The sequence below is a fragment of the Drosophila grimshawi genome, unplaced genomic scaffold (genome assembly GCF_018153295.1).
Source record: "Drosophila grimshawi isolate 15287-2541.00 unplaced genomic scaffold, ASM1815329v1 contig_1377, whole genome shotgun sequence".
Classification (NCBI taxonomy): Eukaryota; Metazoa; Arthropoda; class Insecta; order Diptera; family Drosophilidae; genus Drosophila; species Drosophila grimshawi.
The window spans coordinates 200,543-218,588 of record NW_025062900.1 but is presented as its reverse complement, the minus strand read 5'-3'; the positions used below and the strand labels follow the sequence as shown (position 1 = coordinate 218,588).

At 40.8% G+C, this 18,046-nt stretch overlaps 2 protein-coding genes across 8 annotated transcripts in view; one reads left to right on the top strand and one right to left on the bottom strand.

Moving 5' to 3' along the window:
* Positions 1–348: 348 nt before the first annotated feature.
* LOC6562665 (sodium/hydrogen exchanger 8) lies at positions 349–3,152 on the top strand. Its single transcript, XM_001989393.2, has 2 exons — positions 349–1,156; positions 1,217–3,152. Exons 1-2 carry the CDS (start codon positions 459–461, stop codon positions 2,478–2,480), a joined length of 1,962 nt encoding a protein of 653 aa, XP_001989429.1. The 5' UTR covers positions 349–458; the 3' UTR covers positions 2,481–3,152.
* Positions 3,153–3,188: 36 nt separating this feature from the next.
* The window catches only part of LOC6562666 (mucin-5AC), a 32,185-nt gene continuing 17,327 nt past the window's right edge, over positions 3,189–18,046 (bottom strand). Inside the window, exons 2-13 of one of the 7 annotated variants that reach the window (XM_032735842.2) lie at positions 16,795–17,348; positions 16,537–16,733; positions 12,662–13,184; positions 12,543–12,589; positions 11,727–12,212; positions 8,170–11,046; positions 6,668–6,754; positions 6,414–6,607; positions 5,610–5,835; positions 4,962–5,399; positions 4,699–4,897; positions 4,165–4,575 (exon numbers count right to left, since the gene is read on the bottom strand). In XM_032735842.2, coding sequence (XP_032591733.1) covers positions 4,408–4,575; positions 4,699–4,897; positions 4,962–5,399; positions 5,610–5,835; positions 6,414–6,607; positions 6,668–6,754; positions 8,170–11,046; positions 11,727–12,212; positions 12,543–12,589; positions 12,662–13,184; positions 16,537–16,733; positions 16,795–17,348 — 5,996 coding nt within the window. In that variant the 3' untranslated portion in view covers positions 4,165–4,407. Of the gene's footprint in view, positions 4,576–4,698; positions 4,898–4,961; positions 5,400–5,609; positions 5,836–6,051; positions 6,281–6,413; positions 6,608–6,667; positions 6,755–8,169; positions 11,047–11,726; positions 12,213–12,542; positions 12,590–12,661; positions 13,185–16,536; positions 16,734–16,794; positions 17,349–18,046 lie in introns of all 7 variants that reach the window. The other 6 variants (XM_032735843.2, XM_032735844.2, XM_032735848.2 and 3 more) reach the window with 6 other exon arrangements.

Genomic DNA, 18,046 nt, shown 5'->3' with positions numbered 1-18,046 from the left:
AGGAATAATAAACGCAAAAATCTATTGATAATAGCTGAAATAAGAAGCAGCATTATCTTTCAAATTTTTTTGACCCCCCGGATAGAATTTTTGGCTGAGCGTAAATAAAAAAAACATATTTTGGATTTCTATCACAGCTCTCAATCTATTGTGCTTTTCAAAATGCGCATTTTAAGCTTAATGTTATCAGTACATGACGCTTTGTTATTTGATATGAAGGTTAAGCGAGACATTCCAAGCACACGATTTACACTCATACCATTCCCAATTAAAAGTAATTTACAGGCATACCCCAGTTGTTGAGCCCCGGAACCAGTGTGCTAAAACGACAACAACAGACGTAGCCCAATGATAAAACAGCTGTTCATGACGTGTTTTGCAGTTAAATAGAATAAAATAAAATCGAACAATAAAAAGAACTGCGATTCGTTTGCGAATGTTTGTCATTTAAGTTCAAAATGAACAGGCAACTGGGACCATTGTGGATTATAATTTTACTTGCATTTCAAACATCCGCTTTGGACAAAACAGATGCCACGGGTCAGATTATTGTACAGCCAGAAGCAGCGGAAATAGTGGAAAATAAGACACAAATTGAAAATGCAACAAATATAAATAATATTAGCAATGTCACAGCTAGAATTGAAAGCAATACAAGCGTCAATGCAACGCCAATTGCTGTCGTTCCACAGGAGAGTGTAAATACGACAAAGAATGCAACCACGACTGTTACGGAGCCATCGTTAATTGATCCACATGCTGTAGAACAGGAGCACAATTCATCGTTGTCACTCTTCTTTGTGATCTGTGTAATTATGCTGGGCATTCTCTTGATCCATTCCATGCTGCAAACTGGCTTCCAGTATTTGCCCGAGTCCATTGTGGTGGTGTTCCTTGGCGCATTCATTGGCCTCTCTCTGAATGTGATGTCCGGCGAGAATGGCAGCTGGAAGCGTGAGGAGGTCTTCTCACCGATGGGCTTTTTTCTTGTTCTGCTGCCGCCTATCATCTTTGAGTCGGGATATAATCTGCACAAGGGTAACTTCTTCCAGAACATTGGCTCCATCCTGGTCTTTGCGATTTTCGGCACAACCATTTCTGCTTTGGTAATCGGAGCAGGCATTTACCTGTTGGGCATGGCTGAGGTGGCATATAGGTGTGAATATATTTATTAACATAATTATCAATTATATATTATATTAATTCTTTTTTGTAGGTTAAACTTTTCGGAATCATTTGCCTTTGGCTCACTCATCTCGGCCGTGGATCCTGTGGCAACTGTGGCCATCTTTCATGCTCTCGATGTCGATCCAATTTTGAACATGTTGGTTTTTGGCGAAAGCATCCTCAACGATGCCGTCTCAATTGTGTTGACGGCATCGATTACCATTAATGCTAATGCGGATGCAGGCACCGGCGAGGCCATGATGAGCGCCTTGAAAACATTCTGCGAGATGTTCTTTGCCTCGGCTGGCATTGGCGTAATATTTGCCTTGATATCAGCATTGCTGCTCAAGCACATCGATCTGCGGAAGCATCCCTCTCTGGAGTTTGGCATAATGCTGATGTTTACCTATGCACCATATGTTCTGGCAGAGGGCATCCACTTGAGTGGTATCATGGCGATACTCTTCTGTGGCATTGTCATGTCGCATTATACTCATTTCAATCTGTCGACTGTGACACAGATCACCATGCAGCAGACGATGCGCACATTGGCCTTTATTGCGGAGACCTGTGTATTTGCCTACCTGGGATTGGCAATTTTCTCGTTCAACCATCAGGTGGAATTGTCTTTCGTCATTTGGTCCATTGTACTCTGCCTGATTGGACGTGCGTGTAACATTTTTCCACTCGCTTATGTGGTAAATAAGTTTCGTGAGCACAAAATCAACAACAAGATGCAGTTCATCATGTGGTTTTCCGGCTTGCGCGGTGCTATTTCATATGCACTCTCCCTCCACTTGCATCTGGATAGCCAGGAGAAACGACATGTCATCATTACGACCACGCTAATCATTGTTCTGTTCACAACCCTCGTTTTGGGTGGCTCAACTATGCCACTTTTGAAATATCTGAAACCAGGAAAAAAGCGTCGAACACGTGGATCTTCAAGAGCCTCCAATGGCAGCTCGCTCGCTCATACGACCCGTAAACGCAGCAAGTCCATATCGCTATCGAAGACTCGCGAATGGGGACAGGCCATCGATTCCGAGCACTTGTCAGAACTGACGGAGGAGGAGGATGTCTCCTTTACCCAGGCACGCGATCGTTTCGGTCGCTTGGATCGCAAGTATTTCATTCCATTCTTCACACGTCGCTTCAACAGCCAGGAGCTGCACGAATGCAAATCCCAAATGGCCGATTTGACCAACAAATGGTATCAGGCCATACGTATTAGTCCTTTGGATTCGGATGAGTCGGATGATGAAATTGGACTCTCAGCCACAACAAGTCAAACGAATCTGGCGCGGTCGTAGGTCGAGCCTAGTCTATTATTTAGTTTATATTTGTAATGCGGCGGCGAAGGGGATACTAATCAAATTTTTTTCCCTCTTTTATCGCTGCAATCTATTTATGATATATATTATAATGTGTACATTATTTCCTTTGTGATTTGGTGGTGGTCGTAATTATGTCATACTTATTTGTAATACAGCTTGTTAGATAATTTTTGAATTCGAAAAGGGATTTTCTAGTTTATGGTTGTTGCTTGTTGACGTTTGCGTTTCAAGCAATATTTAATTTAATACTAATTAGTGTTAAAAGTATTAGATTGTGCCATTTCTAAATAGTATATTGGCCTAAGAAGGTATGAGACAGTGGAGGCTATATAAAAATCAGGTATCTTCGTTTTCTGACTTCTAATATTGTTGTACACTTAAAAATGTTATGTGAATACCTTACGAAAACCAAAAATATTTGTATTTTATGCGAAAAAAATTGTGATATAATAAATTGAATACAAATTCGATGCTATTTTCTGTAATCATTTGCTGTAAGTCTCAATCACGACAAAGTTATTATAATATCTGCAGGGGTATACAAATATGAGCTCCTAAAATATAGTTACATAAGATTCAAAATCAACAAAGTCAAAGACATTCAGGGCAGTTTCCTCTTCGAGATTAAATAATAAAAAATAAAATTTTTTCACTTATTAATATATTTTATTTTAAGCATAGATATTATTTTTTATTTTTATTAGCACAAAATACATAATTCACTCGTTGTTTCATTACAATTCTTTTGCTGCGTAAAGTTAAGCAAACATTTTTTTGTATACATATATATACATAAGTTATATAGTCACGCAAGTTAATAATTTCGCATCTTGAGATTGCAAAAAAACAAATCCATCTAATACTTTCGTATGATACTAATAGCTTAGTTATTAAAAATTCGGTGTTTTAGTATTTGCATTTTTTGTTGCTCTTCTCGTTGCAAATGTCCGATCATTAGATTTATGTAAGTATGTAATTTCATGGTCATAACTGAATAGTCAATGACGTAAATTCATATTGCTTAAATATTTTATCTAGTACCGCTAAGCTAAAATGCCATAAATCATGATATAGAATACAATGGTAAGCAGTGGAATGAATTGTGAAACTGGTTTATGAATATATTTTTTATTTGATATTTTATTATTGTATCATGTACAGGAGAGTGGTAGCTTATTACGATTAAGAATGTCATCAAAATTAAATCATATTTAGGAAATATAGAGTGATAAATATACCCAAGAGTACTAAGCTAAAAACCCCTTCACCGGATTCCAATTAATTTGAACTTACATACAAGGTTGGAAATAAAAGAGTATTATGCTACGATGATTGCAAGTGTTAAAAAAATGTTGAAACCTGTTTTGTGCCTGGAGCTCGTTAATTGGTGGAATCTGAAGACACGCACATTTTTTTTTTAGTATTTATCACGTAAAAAAATGCTAGACGGCAATTTTAAAGTATTGTCTGTCAGTTTTTAAATGTACTGAAGCACGCACTTTTCTCTTTTTTGTTGTTGTTAATTTTAAGGTGAATCTACAATTATTAACTTTACATATACAAAAGCTTATGCTAATATTGCATTTGAAGAGTACTTATAAGAATTTCCATATAAGTAGCAAACTATAGGAATATACAGTACACATACATAAGTCTATCATAAGGGAATAAATAATTTTGAGAAACATGCTCGAAGAAGTTAAATAAATTTAGCGATGCCCTTCAACAAATTAGCTAAAATATATAAATATAAAGGTAGATGAAGAACATTTTAACGAGTGAATACCGTATTTTGGGCTATGGTTTATGACAATATCTATCAATGCATCCCAAAACAGTGAAATTTCTTATAACTTAAGCATGGAATTTACTATCATGTTGTTTGGACTGTACAAATTTAGTTTTACGCCGAAGGTTCCTCAACTTCGTTGTCGATGCGTGACGAGCGTATGCCAGATTTCCCAGTCCATGGATAAATGTCCGGACAGGGTTGACACGTCTTCATGTAACGAACGCCAGATTTGTGCCAGAGATTGCAGACTTTTGGATTATTGCAACGCTTTGGTCGATCCTAAGTTGGGGTCAACAACAATTGGGAAGTGTTATTTCCATAAAGATTTATATTTACTTGTATATTTATAATTAATTATTATTTTATTATTATTATTTTGTTTTGAGAGCGATTATCACATACCGAATAATCACACTGGAATGGTTGGAACGAATTGATTCTCGAGGTTGGTGTCGGATCGCGCACCCATTGGAGAGCCTGCCAATTGGTTATGATCCAAACATCTGGCATGCTGTTTATGGCATCAAGGAACTTAATGAAGCCTTCCTTGTGATGCGGCTGTGTAAACCATGCGGCATGATAAAACAGTCCAAAGGGTGCCCTAAAACAATGACCGTTATACCGTTAGACACAATAAGTTGTAAGAGAATTACTGCAATATTGACCTGTTTGTGGTGTAATGTCGCTCAAAATTCTTCATTATCATTTTGGTTACACCTTCAGAGTCACTTGGATTCGAGCAGGCATCACCCATAGAGCAACGTCCGCCATTCAAATCCTGCCACATAACCATCGGCACTTGCCAAACACCCGGATAGCTACGGGTCGGACATGGCGGAATCATACAGTCGTGGAATATCTTATAGTCCAAGGTGTATGGCCATGAGGGCGGCCGGTTCTCATAGACGGGCATCGATGAGTCGTAGGTGAAATTCGAGTCATACAGCATCTTATACATTTTGTTGCCACCAACCGAGAGAAATGGGGCACGCATGCCGCGCACATCGGACAACTTAACACCACCGTAGGCAGCGAGTATTTCCCGCTGTCCCGCTATTTCTCGGGTCCATTTTTTTTGGGAAAACTGCTCGCCAAAGCTGTGACTGTGAAAACAATAGGTAGCACAAATGATAATCATAACTCTTTGATTTTTTTTATAGGTTAGCTTGATTGCAAACATAAGCGTGAATATTTCTTGGTGTGTGTGAGTGATTTAGTGGCAGTGATTCCAAGTTGTGTTTTCTTGTCTTTTGCTGTTGTCTTTAGCAATGTATCGCCATGTGTGATTGTTGTCTCAGTCGAAAGTTACTTACGAAACTGTGTGCGATGCCATTTCATGTCCATCGGCGTAAAGATTCTGTACTTGACTGTAATCGGTCCATTCGTGGGAGACGTAGAATGTTGCCGTGATTGGGCAGCCGTTGGGATTGACGCGCCCCTTCTCAAAGAGGTCCATGTACAATTGCTTATTCAAATCATTCACAGAATCATCGAAGGTCAAGAGTACGATTTGTGGTATGCTTTCAACAGGTAATTCGCCTAGCAACCATGACGATGAATTTGTTGATGAATAGGATTGGTGGGGATGATGGAATGTAGAAAATTAAAAATATAACGTATATGATGTGAATAAACAAACCAAGCAGAAATATGAGGCAAAGAGGAATAAAGAGATAGCAATCGCTACATGTAGTTGATGTTGCCATGGCCCTATATAATAACTGACTGAAGCGAGAAGAACCAATCCCAACTTACGAAACTGTATGCGATGCCATTTCATGGCCATCCGCGTACAAGTCCTGGACCATGCCGTAGTCCGTCCATTCATGGGATAGATAGAAAGTGGCACGCCAAGGACAGCCGTTGGGATTCTTGCGCGACTTGTTATCGAATAGCTCCCGGTAGATGTCAATATTAATCGTATTGATGGCGTCATCGAAAGTAATTAAAATAATTTGCGGTGTATCCGATACATTCAAACCTCCTATATTTTTGTGGGGCAGTGAGTTTTTTTTTTATACATTTTTATAGCGACAAATGGTTCACCAAGCTCGGCGGAACTTGCCCATCCATGTAGTCAATCTTATAATCTAGCGAATTTGATGTTTAGTACTCACCGGGTATATCCTTTCCACCACAATAGCAATCGGGTAGTAAGCACACATCTTTGCGGCACTTGGCAGCCGTCTTATCCGGAGTAGGCTGTGGGTATAGCGGATCAGGTCGAGATGGTGGATTTCTGTAAACGTCCACAAACTCTTGGGCCTTCGATACAATTGTGCCAGATGGTTTGAGCGTTGGACGTGTCCGCCTGAGAAGGGAACATCGTACTTAAATTATGTACTAATATGACTCATCAAAAGTTACTTACGGCGGATGTGTGCCTCTGTTGGGCGTAGTCACCGTATCGCGATCTTGATTGGTGTAGATGGTACTGCCACGGTTTCTATTGTTGCTTCTAAATGTAATTATTGTATACAAATGAGTTTATTTTATTCATTGTGGGGCAGTTACAGCTTTGCTCTTTGCGAAACGCCAACCAATTATTTTTATGGACTATTGCTACACAAATAGGTAATATCATACATATTAAGTTAAACTAAGTGCTCGAAGTGGTTAGTGTTATTTAGTTAGTTAGTATCTTACACAACCCTACACAAAAAGATACAAATATATATGTATTTATGTACACGTGAATAAAGTATCGTTTAATATAAGCAGCCAATTCGTTATAAATTAAGTGAGAACCAAAAATGTATAGTATACTTATGTGTTTGTGTATCGGGATTGGGCTGTAAACCTATGCTGAGAATAATAGATAATAAAACAGTTCCAGTTGATATAGCTTCGATTTGTAGCCCGCTGAGAAATATTCATATTCATTTGCATGTCTTCCTAATAAGACGATTAAGGTTTCTGTAGCATATGTAGGAGTGGATTTGATTGTTTTTAGCTCGAACAAATGCTGAGCTTAATGCGAAACACATACAAATTTTTAGTGCAGATTTACATAAAATGTGTTGACATTTCTACACTCAGAGCTTAGAAATGTTTGCTGTTGAGAAAAATACTTTATTATAGCTCAGTAAAATGTGCAAATGTATATATGCAAATCAAATTAAATTAAATATCATTTTAATTATAAGAAATAATGATTTACCATCAATATATGCACTTAGGAGCCGCAAAACACAAAAGTTGTCAAAAGTGAATTTTTAACTATTCAGCTGTACATACATACATATTGTCAGTATGTATTAATTACGTTTATGTAAAAATAAAAACACAAATAATAATGTCGCTAAAATCAAAATACAGTAAAAAAAAACTAAAAAATGATCAAAATAATAATAATAGACAACAAAAGAATATGAAAAGTTAAACGGGCCACCACCCAACGGTTACTATATATTTACGTACTTATGCTCACCGTTTTGTACATTTTGCAACATTTTACAGAGCAGGTACTAATGTTTAGTATTTATGTATCTTTGCACTAAAAATCAACTAAAAACGTAATAGCGACAATCGTTGTAGTCTTAAGTGAACTGGGTGTTACGGTGGTCAGAAACATAATTTTTTAGACATTGGTCGCCTATTGTTGGTTGTTTTTATTCAATATATACTAAAGGCATACTAGAAAGCCAACAAACAACCAGAGTTATACAGAAGTAGGTGAATGTGGGTAATGAGAAACGAAAACTACATAAGAGTACATAAGATTTGTTGGGTTCGTTTTTTTTTAGGAGACTATATCTGTGTTGAAACAAAATACGGTGAATTTGTATAAAAAGAGAGGAGAGTGATAAATGCAGAGGTAACGGTAACAGCTACTAAGGAGCGTTAAATAGAAATCGCTATTTATTATTATACCTTGAAGGAATTTCGTTGCACTTGGGGCTCAGTGTGCTATCGGAGCATTTCACCGAGACGGCAGCAACAGCGGCATTGTTGTTGTGGTATTGGTGTTGTTGTTGGTTGTTGTTGTTGTTACTGTTGGGTGCAAGGCCATATTGGAATTTGTTGGCTCTACCCCCTGTCATGTGATAGGTGGATGAGGCGGAGCCCGGGCTAGATGATTGAGCGGCAGCAGCGGCAATTGATGACTTTAAGGCATTGTTTACCCTCGAAACTCGTGTTGTTGGTGGGGAAAATATAAATACAGATGACGAGGAGGGGGTGGTTGTTGTTGTCGTTGTTGAAATGGCAGGTGTGCTACCCACATCGGGGGAACTAGTATTTTCTACTGTTGCATCTATGCCTAATATGCTAAACGATGAGGATGGGATGTGGGATTTGGAAGGGCTTCCTATTGTTTTCAGTGCAGAAAGTGGGAAACGTGTGGTTGGTAGTGATGCAGATGCAGAAATAGCAACAGAAGCAGTTGTTGATCTCATTGTCGTTGACGTTGTCGACGTCGTTGTCGTCGATCGGCTTATTGGAACATCTGGTTTAATCTCATTGACGGCGGCTTTTATTTCAAAACCGGCAGTTTCATCGACAAACTGTGGTGATCCACTCTCATCACTGTCGCTAGCGGCGAGAAAATGCTGCAGTTGCTCCAATACATTGTTGGTAGTGCGGAACTTACTTCGACCATTGCCAGTTGCAATATAGCCGGCATTCTGCAGACTCTCCGCCAGAGTACGCTCTGCCGTCTGCTGACGATATTTGTTCGAGTACAGGAACTTGACCGGGGGACGGTCAGTGACAGCAACAACATGTTCTGTAGACGTTGGCAATGTCTCCGTGCTGATGCTCTGCTCAATACTATTATCCTGTTTACCCTCGAGTGGCTGATGTGCAATTAAAGCTTCCGCCCGTGGTGAGTCTGCGATTGTGGCTTCGTTCTCAATGGGATTATTTTTGAGTGTATTTGTTGCCTCAGCAGATATCGATCTCGAAGTGAGCAACGGCAGTTGATACCTATAAACCGTGTCTTTTGCCTGTTGAGCTGCCTTATAAGTTTCATATTTTTCTCGTGACTTAGATGCGGGCTCGGACATCGTTTGCCGATGGCCGCTGACAACTCGAACACGATGGGTCTTCCGTCTGGAATACGGTATAGATGCGGAGTTCCTCAACTCATTGCTGTGGAACAGCTTGGGTGCATAGGTGGTTGGCTCGTCGACACCTTCTAAATTATAGTTAACGGTAGCCGCAGTGTACCGTGATCGACCACGAGGATGGATTGGCATTTCAGACACCAAGATTGCCGACGAAGTTACTACAGCGGATATGATTGGCGCTACAATTGTTGGTGCAAGAGTTGCCTCTGTTGGTATTTTATTTGTGGTTGTAGTTCTGGTTGTCGTTGTAGTTGTTGCTCGCGAAATACTTGGCATTGGTCTCTGTGGACTGAATGTGCTCAAAATTGCGTCGCTTATGCTGAAATTACGACCATTGCTCGTAACCATTGCTTCAATTAGCAGCTCGGACGCATTCTTTTGAGGCGTACTTATAAGAAAGTAATTTCTTAAGGACTTGGGCGTGGTTTGTAGCAACGATGTCTGAGCCGGTGCATTCGCATATCGCGATCTTGCAGTGGTTCTCAGATTGTTATGGGGCAGGCGTTCATCTTGCAGCAGACTTTCAAGACTCTTATAGGGTGACACAAACTGTGTGCCGGAATTGCTGGTAGCACGATTAAGGTTGTCTTTGAAGAGATTGGCACGTGCTGTGAAGCTTTGACCAGAGCTCGTTCGTTCGGTACTAGTGGCTGCCTTTGTTGTGACAGTGGTTTTAATATTCAAACTGTTGGCCACGTCTGTGATGCTCAGGCTCGTTGGCCTGCTAGGTGCTTGTTTAATGGTCGGGCGACCGTTGCGCCAGATACGCAACGGGGCATATGTTGTTGGTACAATATCTTCGTAGTCTGCGCTATTATGATAAGCTTGTGTGGGTGCTGAACGGGATGTCGTTGTCGTTGTCGATGTGGTTGTTGTTGTTGTTGTGTTGGGATTAACATGATGCCCACTGTCAGGTCGCTCAAAGAGTGGTTCAGACACGTTTTCCTCGTTCAATGACTCCTTTGCCCTTAACGTAAATCCATGTGATCCACTTTCTAGACTATATTCGTATGCTTGGTTAGGTCGCGTTGTAGTTGGGCTTGAGCTAATTAACACTGGTCTGAAACTCTGGGGTTTCACATCGGAGAGCAAATAGCTTTGAATACGTTTGCTTTGATTTTGTTCAGTGACAATTGTTGTGTTTTTCTCATATCCATTGTATTTATTACCGTCCCTTATGTATGCGGTCTGAAGTGCCTTCTCGGCGGGTGTACGCACCAGGTTAGCTCCGTAGGCGGCGGCATTGATGAAATCTAGGAACTTGGGCGAAGTGCTTATCTCATAGGAATGACTACTGGGTATCTCTGCTGATTGGACTTGCACGTTCCGACTTTCATTGTAAATCGTTTCAACAATCTTTTGAGTACTACCATTTGCACTGTCATTTACCAACGCCCACGATTCGCTGATTGGAGAAGGTGTGACTGTAGTTGGGACTTGGGTCTGAGTTTTTGTGTTATTTCGATTGCCAGCCACAGCACTAATTAGGGTCTTTGCCAGAAATTGTAACTTGGTTTTGAGAAAGGGATTGGAATTGTATGTAGGGTTTGATGGTTGCATCACTGTGCTTGTCATAGGGGTTGTTATACTGGGTGCTAGTGTGGTACGTGGTGGTGTTGTGGTTGTCTTTAATTTAATTATAACATTTTGCTTAAAGTTTTTATTGGCATGCGCTTTTGAGCTGTTGAAGAAATGTGTATTTATAATAAACAATCACATTAGTGTTAGTAACAAATCCAGTTTCATTATGTGAGTACGTTTTTTTTTTTTTAATAAAAGGTCGCTTCATAATCTTTTGGCTCTCAACACTTGACAACACACAATTAAATATATATACCATAGATTCGGTGAATCAATTTTTGCAATACATCTTATTTAAAAGTACATGCCATGCGAACTTCGCGAAGCCATGCATGAAAAACCTAATAGCTACATTACACACTTGCAGGCATATATAGATGTATCTGTAAGTATGATTGATGATCATGCAATGAGTTTGAGAGCAAGAATCGCATTTTTGAATATTGGTCGTAATCACTAACAGAGAGCAAAATTATGAAAATTGTCTAAATATCGCATATATATAGTTCAGCTAACTTTGGTTGCTTTTCAGTCAGAACAATTAGCTTTAGCGCAGTATAAATGTGTAATCTGTGTAATGTCGAAAATCTTATGGTGTTTTGCAGTTTAAAGTTGACAACTAATGACACACTCATAAATATTTCGTTTGCGAAAGTAAGGCAGACATCATTGCGAAAGTAAGGCAGTCTGGGCCCCGCAGAGAATATAGTAAAAATGCAACTAGATGACGCGTACTAAATATGTGGTACAGAATTTACCAATTTTTGGCTTAGAAAGTACCTTGTTGGTTGAAGTGTGGTTGGTGTTGTTGTTGTCTTTTTTGCAGGAGGTCTTGTGAAGGTTTTTGTGGTAGTTGAAGTGGTTGTTCTGCTTGTACTCCTGCCTGTCACTGGAGATACGTTTGAGATCGGAATGCGTGTGGGTGTCGCCGTCGTGGACTTCCTAGTTGAAAGAATTTTAAAGGCTGATGTTGTCTGCGTCACATCATTGGCGATCAAATAATAATCGCCCGTATCTACTGATTTGGGTGTTTGAGGCTTGGGATAGATATTCTTCACCGTAGTTGTCTCGCTTTGATAGTAATCCGCTGGTGAATTCGGGGCAAACTCTGCTGAACTGGAATAGCTATAATCGGCCTCTTCATAGTTCATATTTGGAGTGGTATAAGTACTGTAGAAGTTGCGCCCATCAGGTCTTGAAGCTGGCCTTGAAGTGGTCGACGCAGTGGCTTGCGCATCCAGCGTTCTGATGGTCACCTCATCCGGTCTGACATACAGATTCATTGTGGGTAGGATTGGTTGTTGGCGTTGGCGTGTTGTAGTTAAGAGATGAAATTGTATGTAAATTTTGGTGTATGTACTCTTGTATGTGTATGCATGTATGTTTTTGTCTTTGGTCTGTGTGTGTATGTGTGTGTTTGACAGGACACGCTAGCTAACTGAACTTAAGTTTAACCACTGACTAGTTTGGGCCACGCACTTAGACTCTTTTGTAAGTAAGATTTAGCTGCGAGCTAGCTAGCTTGTGATGCATGATTTTTAAATGTTTTAACTAGATGCTACCAAACATTGATTAAAAAATTGAGAGAGTACATACCGTTGCGGTGTGGCCGTAGGTTGACTGTACACATTATCCTGCGCGATCTGTTGAAATTTTGTAAATTGTTGCATATTCATGTATGTAAGTGTTGCAGTCATTATTATTAACAGACTTACCTGTCCACTGAGATCATCATCATATTCCGTATTGTAGCTCAATGTGGGTTGGCTGTTAAAGTTTGGCCTTTGTGCTGGTGTCGGTGTAGTCAATATTTCCAACGGTCGATAAGTTGATTGCTGATTTTGATGTTGTTGCTGTTGTTGTTGTTGTTGTTGGCGCACGTTAGGCTGGTAGGACTGAGGTTTCTGCTGATGCCGTTCTTGATGCTGCTGTTGATACTCAATATCCCTGTACAAATCAATATCGTCGTCGTAAACAGAATAGTATGATGAATCATAGGGGTTTGATAAGGCAGGAGCCTGTTGCTGTTGTTGTTGTTGTTGCGGTTGTTGGAATGGTGACGGTTGTTGTTGTTGCGCCTGATGTGGTTTTTGGTAGCCAACCCCATGATTGAATATGGATGTGTTGTAGTAGTTACGATTAGATGCAAACTGTGGCTGTGAAGCTTCTGAGCTTGGTTGTACAAATATGTTATCGGAAGTTTGCGCCGTCAGCGATGACGGTGAAGATGACTCAACTCTTTACACACAATTTTTTGTATGTGGTGAGTATACGGCGCAAAATTATTTACATTAAGAAGTATATAAATTAATTTTAATTATTGATGCCAATTTATAATACATATGTACGTAAGTGTGTAGAGGTAGTGACAGTTTTTACATATATTACAAGGGGAGAGAAATGCAAAACGAAATCAAATTGTAATTAAAACTCAGAATGAGAACACACATATATATATATATGATGAATGTATATTATGAACCAGTTTTAGTTTAGTTTAGTTTCGTTTAGTTTAGTTTAGGTGATGAGCTATAAGATATGAGTTAAGTAGCGATTGAAATTTTGATTACAGCACCCCCGTCCATAAATAATTTATTTTAGTCAACTGTACAACTTTGAGTTCCAAAGCTTTTGGGATCTCTTAATAATGGGTAAGGTCGGAACGTAATCGTATAAACCGTAGCAGCTTTTGGGCAGTGACATTTTATTATTATGTACATGTACTGCTCTCTATTTATGTGTATTTGTGTAGCGGGACCAAATAATTGAACAGCACACTCTTATCGGCGACATTGTATAACTACCTTTGCCTCTCCGTATTTGAAGCGATGTGTATCGAATTCAAGTGCAGGCCGCCCAAATCCACAGCGCCTGCACCGGGCGGTTTGACATGGGCGGCCCCACGTTCGGTTTCATTTGTTGCATGTTGCACGTTCACTAATCCGTCTGGGTGTTTCGCAGCCTGCACAGACTGCCACTTCTGCTGTCCGCGCATTCGATGTGGTCGCACCGTGTAACGGATCCGATTTGTTGGGGCTGTAGGAGTAGTAGGCGTTGTTGTACTTATTGTCGACGTAACCCGAACGCGAGAAGTAGTTTGGCCATCGGCTGTGTTCGTTCCTTGCAACTGGGGTAGCCGTTGCTTCAGCTCCTGAAATATGTCGCTGGGAAAGCTAATAAAGGCTGGAACTCCATTGCCTGCGTTGGGCTGATTAAGTTGTGAGAAATGTGGAAATGGTCGCCTCGTTGTCGTTGCCTGCATGAATCCAGTCTGAAAGTTTGGGCGAACAGTGGGCGGTGCTTCGGTTGTGACCTGTGGCCGTGGTGGTGCCATCGTCTCTGACATGGGCATATAGGGCGGCATGAGAGATGGTGGAAGTCGGACTTCGTCACCTCCATCATCGTAATCCTCATCGTAGTAATCGACAGCACTCTCGGTTGTCGTTGTCCTAACTTGATTGCTTCTCGGCCGTGTAGTTGTCGTCGTTGACTGATTTGCGTTGGAACTTTCCTTACCAATCTGACTTTGTATACTCTTTACGAAAGTTTCATAACCCTTAAGGATGCGTGTAGTTGGCACTGGCGTTGTTGTGGTAATTGGTACTCTTTTCGTTGTCGAATTATATTGCCAAAGAGGTCGGAATGTTATTGGACTTGTCTCCGTCGTTGTAGTCACAGGTCGACGGAGTACTAATGCATTACGAACATTACCACTGCCATCATTGCTTACCTGCTTAAAATACTTGATTAAAGGGTTAACTGCCGGATTAAAGCTCGCTAAGTCACTTGCTTTTAAGTTGGCCATAAATTCATTTATGTTAAATTGAAAATTGGTCAACGGCGGCTTGGCTGTTATCGGAGATTTGGTTGATTCCAGTTTGGGTGCTACAGTGGAGCTGATTGTTGTGGTAAAACTCTGATATGATTCTGGTATAGTTGTATTCGAGGCGTAGCTGATTCCCACTGGCAGGTGCGGCAAATTCTGGAAAGGTATCTGCTGCAGGTTACCTGGCTTACTAAAAGCCAAATTGGGTGCGGAAACGATACTGAAGTTGGGAGTGACATGCAGTGGCGTCACGGGGGGACGCACCTTGCCTGCGGCATGTTCAATTTGATTCAGCTTGGCAGTATTGCTATATACACCCTTCATCTTTTGATTTGCAATCATATTATAATGGAAGTAATTGTTCTCAGTGGTGCTCTGTGGTCCTTGACTTTGAGAAATGCTGTACTGGGATATGAGTTTGCCTGGTGTGTTTGGGGTATACTCCGGTTTGTTATTATTGTAAAATCCACCCATGGTGCTGTATTGGGCGTAGTGACTGTTTGGTGTCACTTGCTGTGTCGGCTTAATTGTGGAATAGTAGTCAAACGAGGGCCGCGGTGTTGTGGTCGGATGCACAGTGGATACAATGGGTTGATTATCTAAATGAAAATAGGCAAAGTTTTCAGTTTGTATTTGTTTCCTTCGTTCCTTCAGCTCCTTTAGCTGTTGTATAAGGTATGGCAATAAATCGAGCTGACTCGTCTGTTGCCGATAGCCACCCGGTGGAGGCCTTGAGCTTGTCGAGCTGGCTGCCCCATAGTAATTGCCTGCAATCGGTCGAAAGTCATCCTCCAAGGAAGGCGGCGGAAGCGCCAAATTATAACCTGTGTAGACCAAGGTGGGCTTTTGTCCGCTTGTCAAAGACGTTTCATGTTGCTGATGCTGCTGCTGATAGGATTTATAGGCAGTGCCTGGGCCCAGTTGATTGTAGTTGTGATTGGTGTGAGTTTGCTGACTGGGTGGCGTAAGATAGGGATTAAAGCTACCAAAACTGTAGCCATTTTTCTGTATGTAGGGCTGGTGAACGGGTGTGTCAATGGAACGATAGTTATGTTGCGGCCATTTCGGTGGCGCATTCGGAAAAGGCCGTAATTGCCGTGAAAGTCGCTTTGATTCTCCCACAGTAGTATCATTGGCGTCTTCAATCAATTCTCTGCAGACAGGCTCTACGTTAGGGGAGCCCATCTCAGCGTGACTGATTTTCGAAGAGTATTTCTCCAGCTGGGCGACAGCTGGCGCTACCTCGTCATACTGCTCTTGTGAGTTATTCGAGATATTTGCCGCTTCACTACTTCCCAATTGGGCACTGCTTTCACTATCTGGCTCCGTGACCTCGCTAGATATATTAGAATCATTATTCGTTAATGTCGTCGCTGCTGTTGCCGCAGGCGTCGTCAACTTTAGTCCACTAACATCCCGTCGTTTGCGTACCCTGTCTAAATCAAGTCGATTATGTGACAGTTCGTGTTTAATTGTTATGTCGTCGTCCAAGCTTTCGCTGTTTGTGTACAGAGTTAAGCCAAAAAGCATTTTCAGTCGGTTGGTTTGTCGTTTGGAGTAAATAATAGAGAGATAGTGCAGTATGCATTGTATGAAATAAGAGTAGTACAATGAGTTGAAGAGAATTTTTAATTAGGTTTGCAATTTTTTCAACAAAAAAACTGACAAAAATAAATTACCATCAATAGAAAACGAATTTGAGTTTTGAAGAGACGGCAGATGAAACACTGGATTTGAATGTTAACCAAACGGCTTATAACTTACCTGTAAGCTGTCCCAAATGTGTAGGACCCGATTTTTCCGTGATTGGGTATGGCATTAATGCTAGCCTGGTGGAGAATACCATCGCGGTCCCGTTGTACTTGGCTAACAGTACTTGGCTGTCCACGATAAACACGTTGCTGGCGATCATTTTCCTCCTCTTCAACTGTTGGCAGTGTTTCCTGCGCCTCGGCATAGAGCTTTAAATAAATAAACGTACAATATTTGTAATCACGCTATTGCCTCCTACCCGTGACTCACCTTGGCGATGTCTTCTTGCGAGTCCAGAAGCGATTTTGGTTGTCCACGTGACGTGACCAACGGATTTGGTGGCGCCGGCAGCTCTGGTGGGGGTGGTATATGCTGCACCTGCGCCTGTATTATCTGTGGCGGAGAACGATGATACTGTGGTGGCACTGTTATTGTCTTTTGTGTAGCTGCTGGGCTGGTAAAGGCGGATCCAAAGCGAACTCGACTGGGAACATGCTGCTGTGGCTTGTTACGTGAAGCGGCACCACCTCCCTCGGTAGAAGTGGCGGACGTGCCACTGTCCACCAGTTCGCAGCCCACGTTTCTGGGCCAGTCACAAGTCTGCAGCTCATGGGAGTACATAAGACCTCCAGTGCAGCTCTCAAGTAGTGCTCCTCCAAACACGCATACATAATACTGTGTACAGTCCGTGGGATGAGGATAATATCCAAACTCTTCGGGGCAATCAAAACTGACACCATTCGAGCTGGTTGACTTAACATTGGTGCCAAAACTGCGTGAGTTGGTGATGCGTGGTGCACGTTTGCCTTGTGCATTTATCGATTCTGCGAATTATAAATTGGAGGTTCATACGAGGATCAGATAAATATATGACGTTTCTTTTGTTGGTTTTGTGCATAACATTGTTAAGTACGACAGTAACCTGAAAACCCCTCCCAAAAAAGTGATCCTGATACCATTAGATCTACTGCATTATCATTGCTTTTGAAAATGGGTTAAATTTTGATAACGGTTTCGAAATGGAAAATTCTATTTGGAAGATATTGCTTACATTTCTCTTTCATTCTATTGTTCTTTTTTATAAATTATATATGTATATTTTGCATCTAGTTATTTTCAGTTTGGAAACGCAGTATAAAAACTCAATCATTAACAGCGCCTGTGCGCTGAAGAGGGTAAACCATTGTGCCTGGTTTTGCCCACAAAATGCAATGCAAAATCAAGAAAAATCTCAACCAATCATTGAAACTGATTAGCAATTCAAACTATTGAAGGTGAATTTGAATTGAAACCAATTTAATGCAATCAAAGTTATTGCAATTCAAAAACAAAGCGAACATAATGCAGACAGCCTCAAGCAATTGGCGCGCCCAATCTATGGGCGCAATATATAATAATTGGGGCGGAAGTTGTTTTGCTCTTATTGCTTGGCATAGCTTTTGGGCATACATCTACTTCGTACTGACAGCTAAAACCACAAACTAATAAATTAAAAAACTTGCAACACATTAAAATTATGCAA

What these genes read in the sequence shown, in the direction of transcription:
- LOC6562665 (XM_001989393.2), top strand. Translation starts at nt 459, where the DNA reads ATGAACAGGCAACTGGGACCATTGTGGATTATAATTTTACTTGCATTT. An exon ending in ATGGCTGAGGTGGCATATAG is followed by an intron (nt 1,157 to 1,216) that starts GTGTGAATATAT and finishes TCTTTTTTGTAG; the next exon opens with GTTAAACTTTTCGGAATCAT.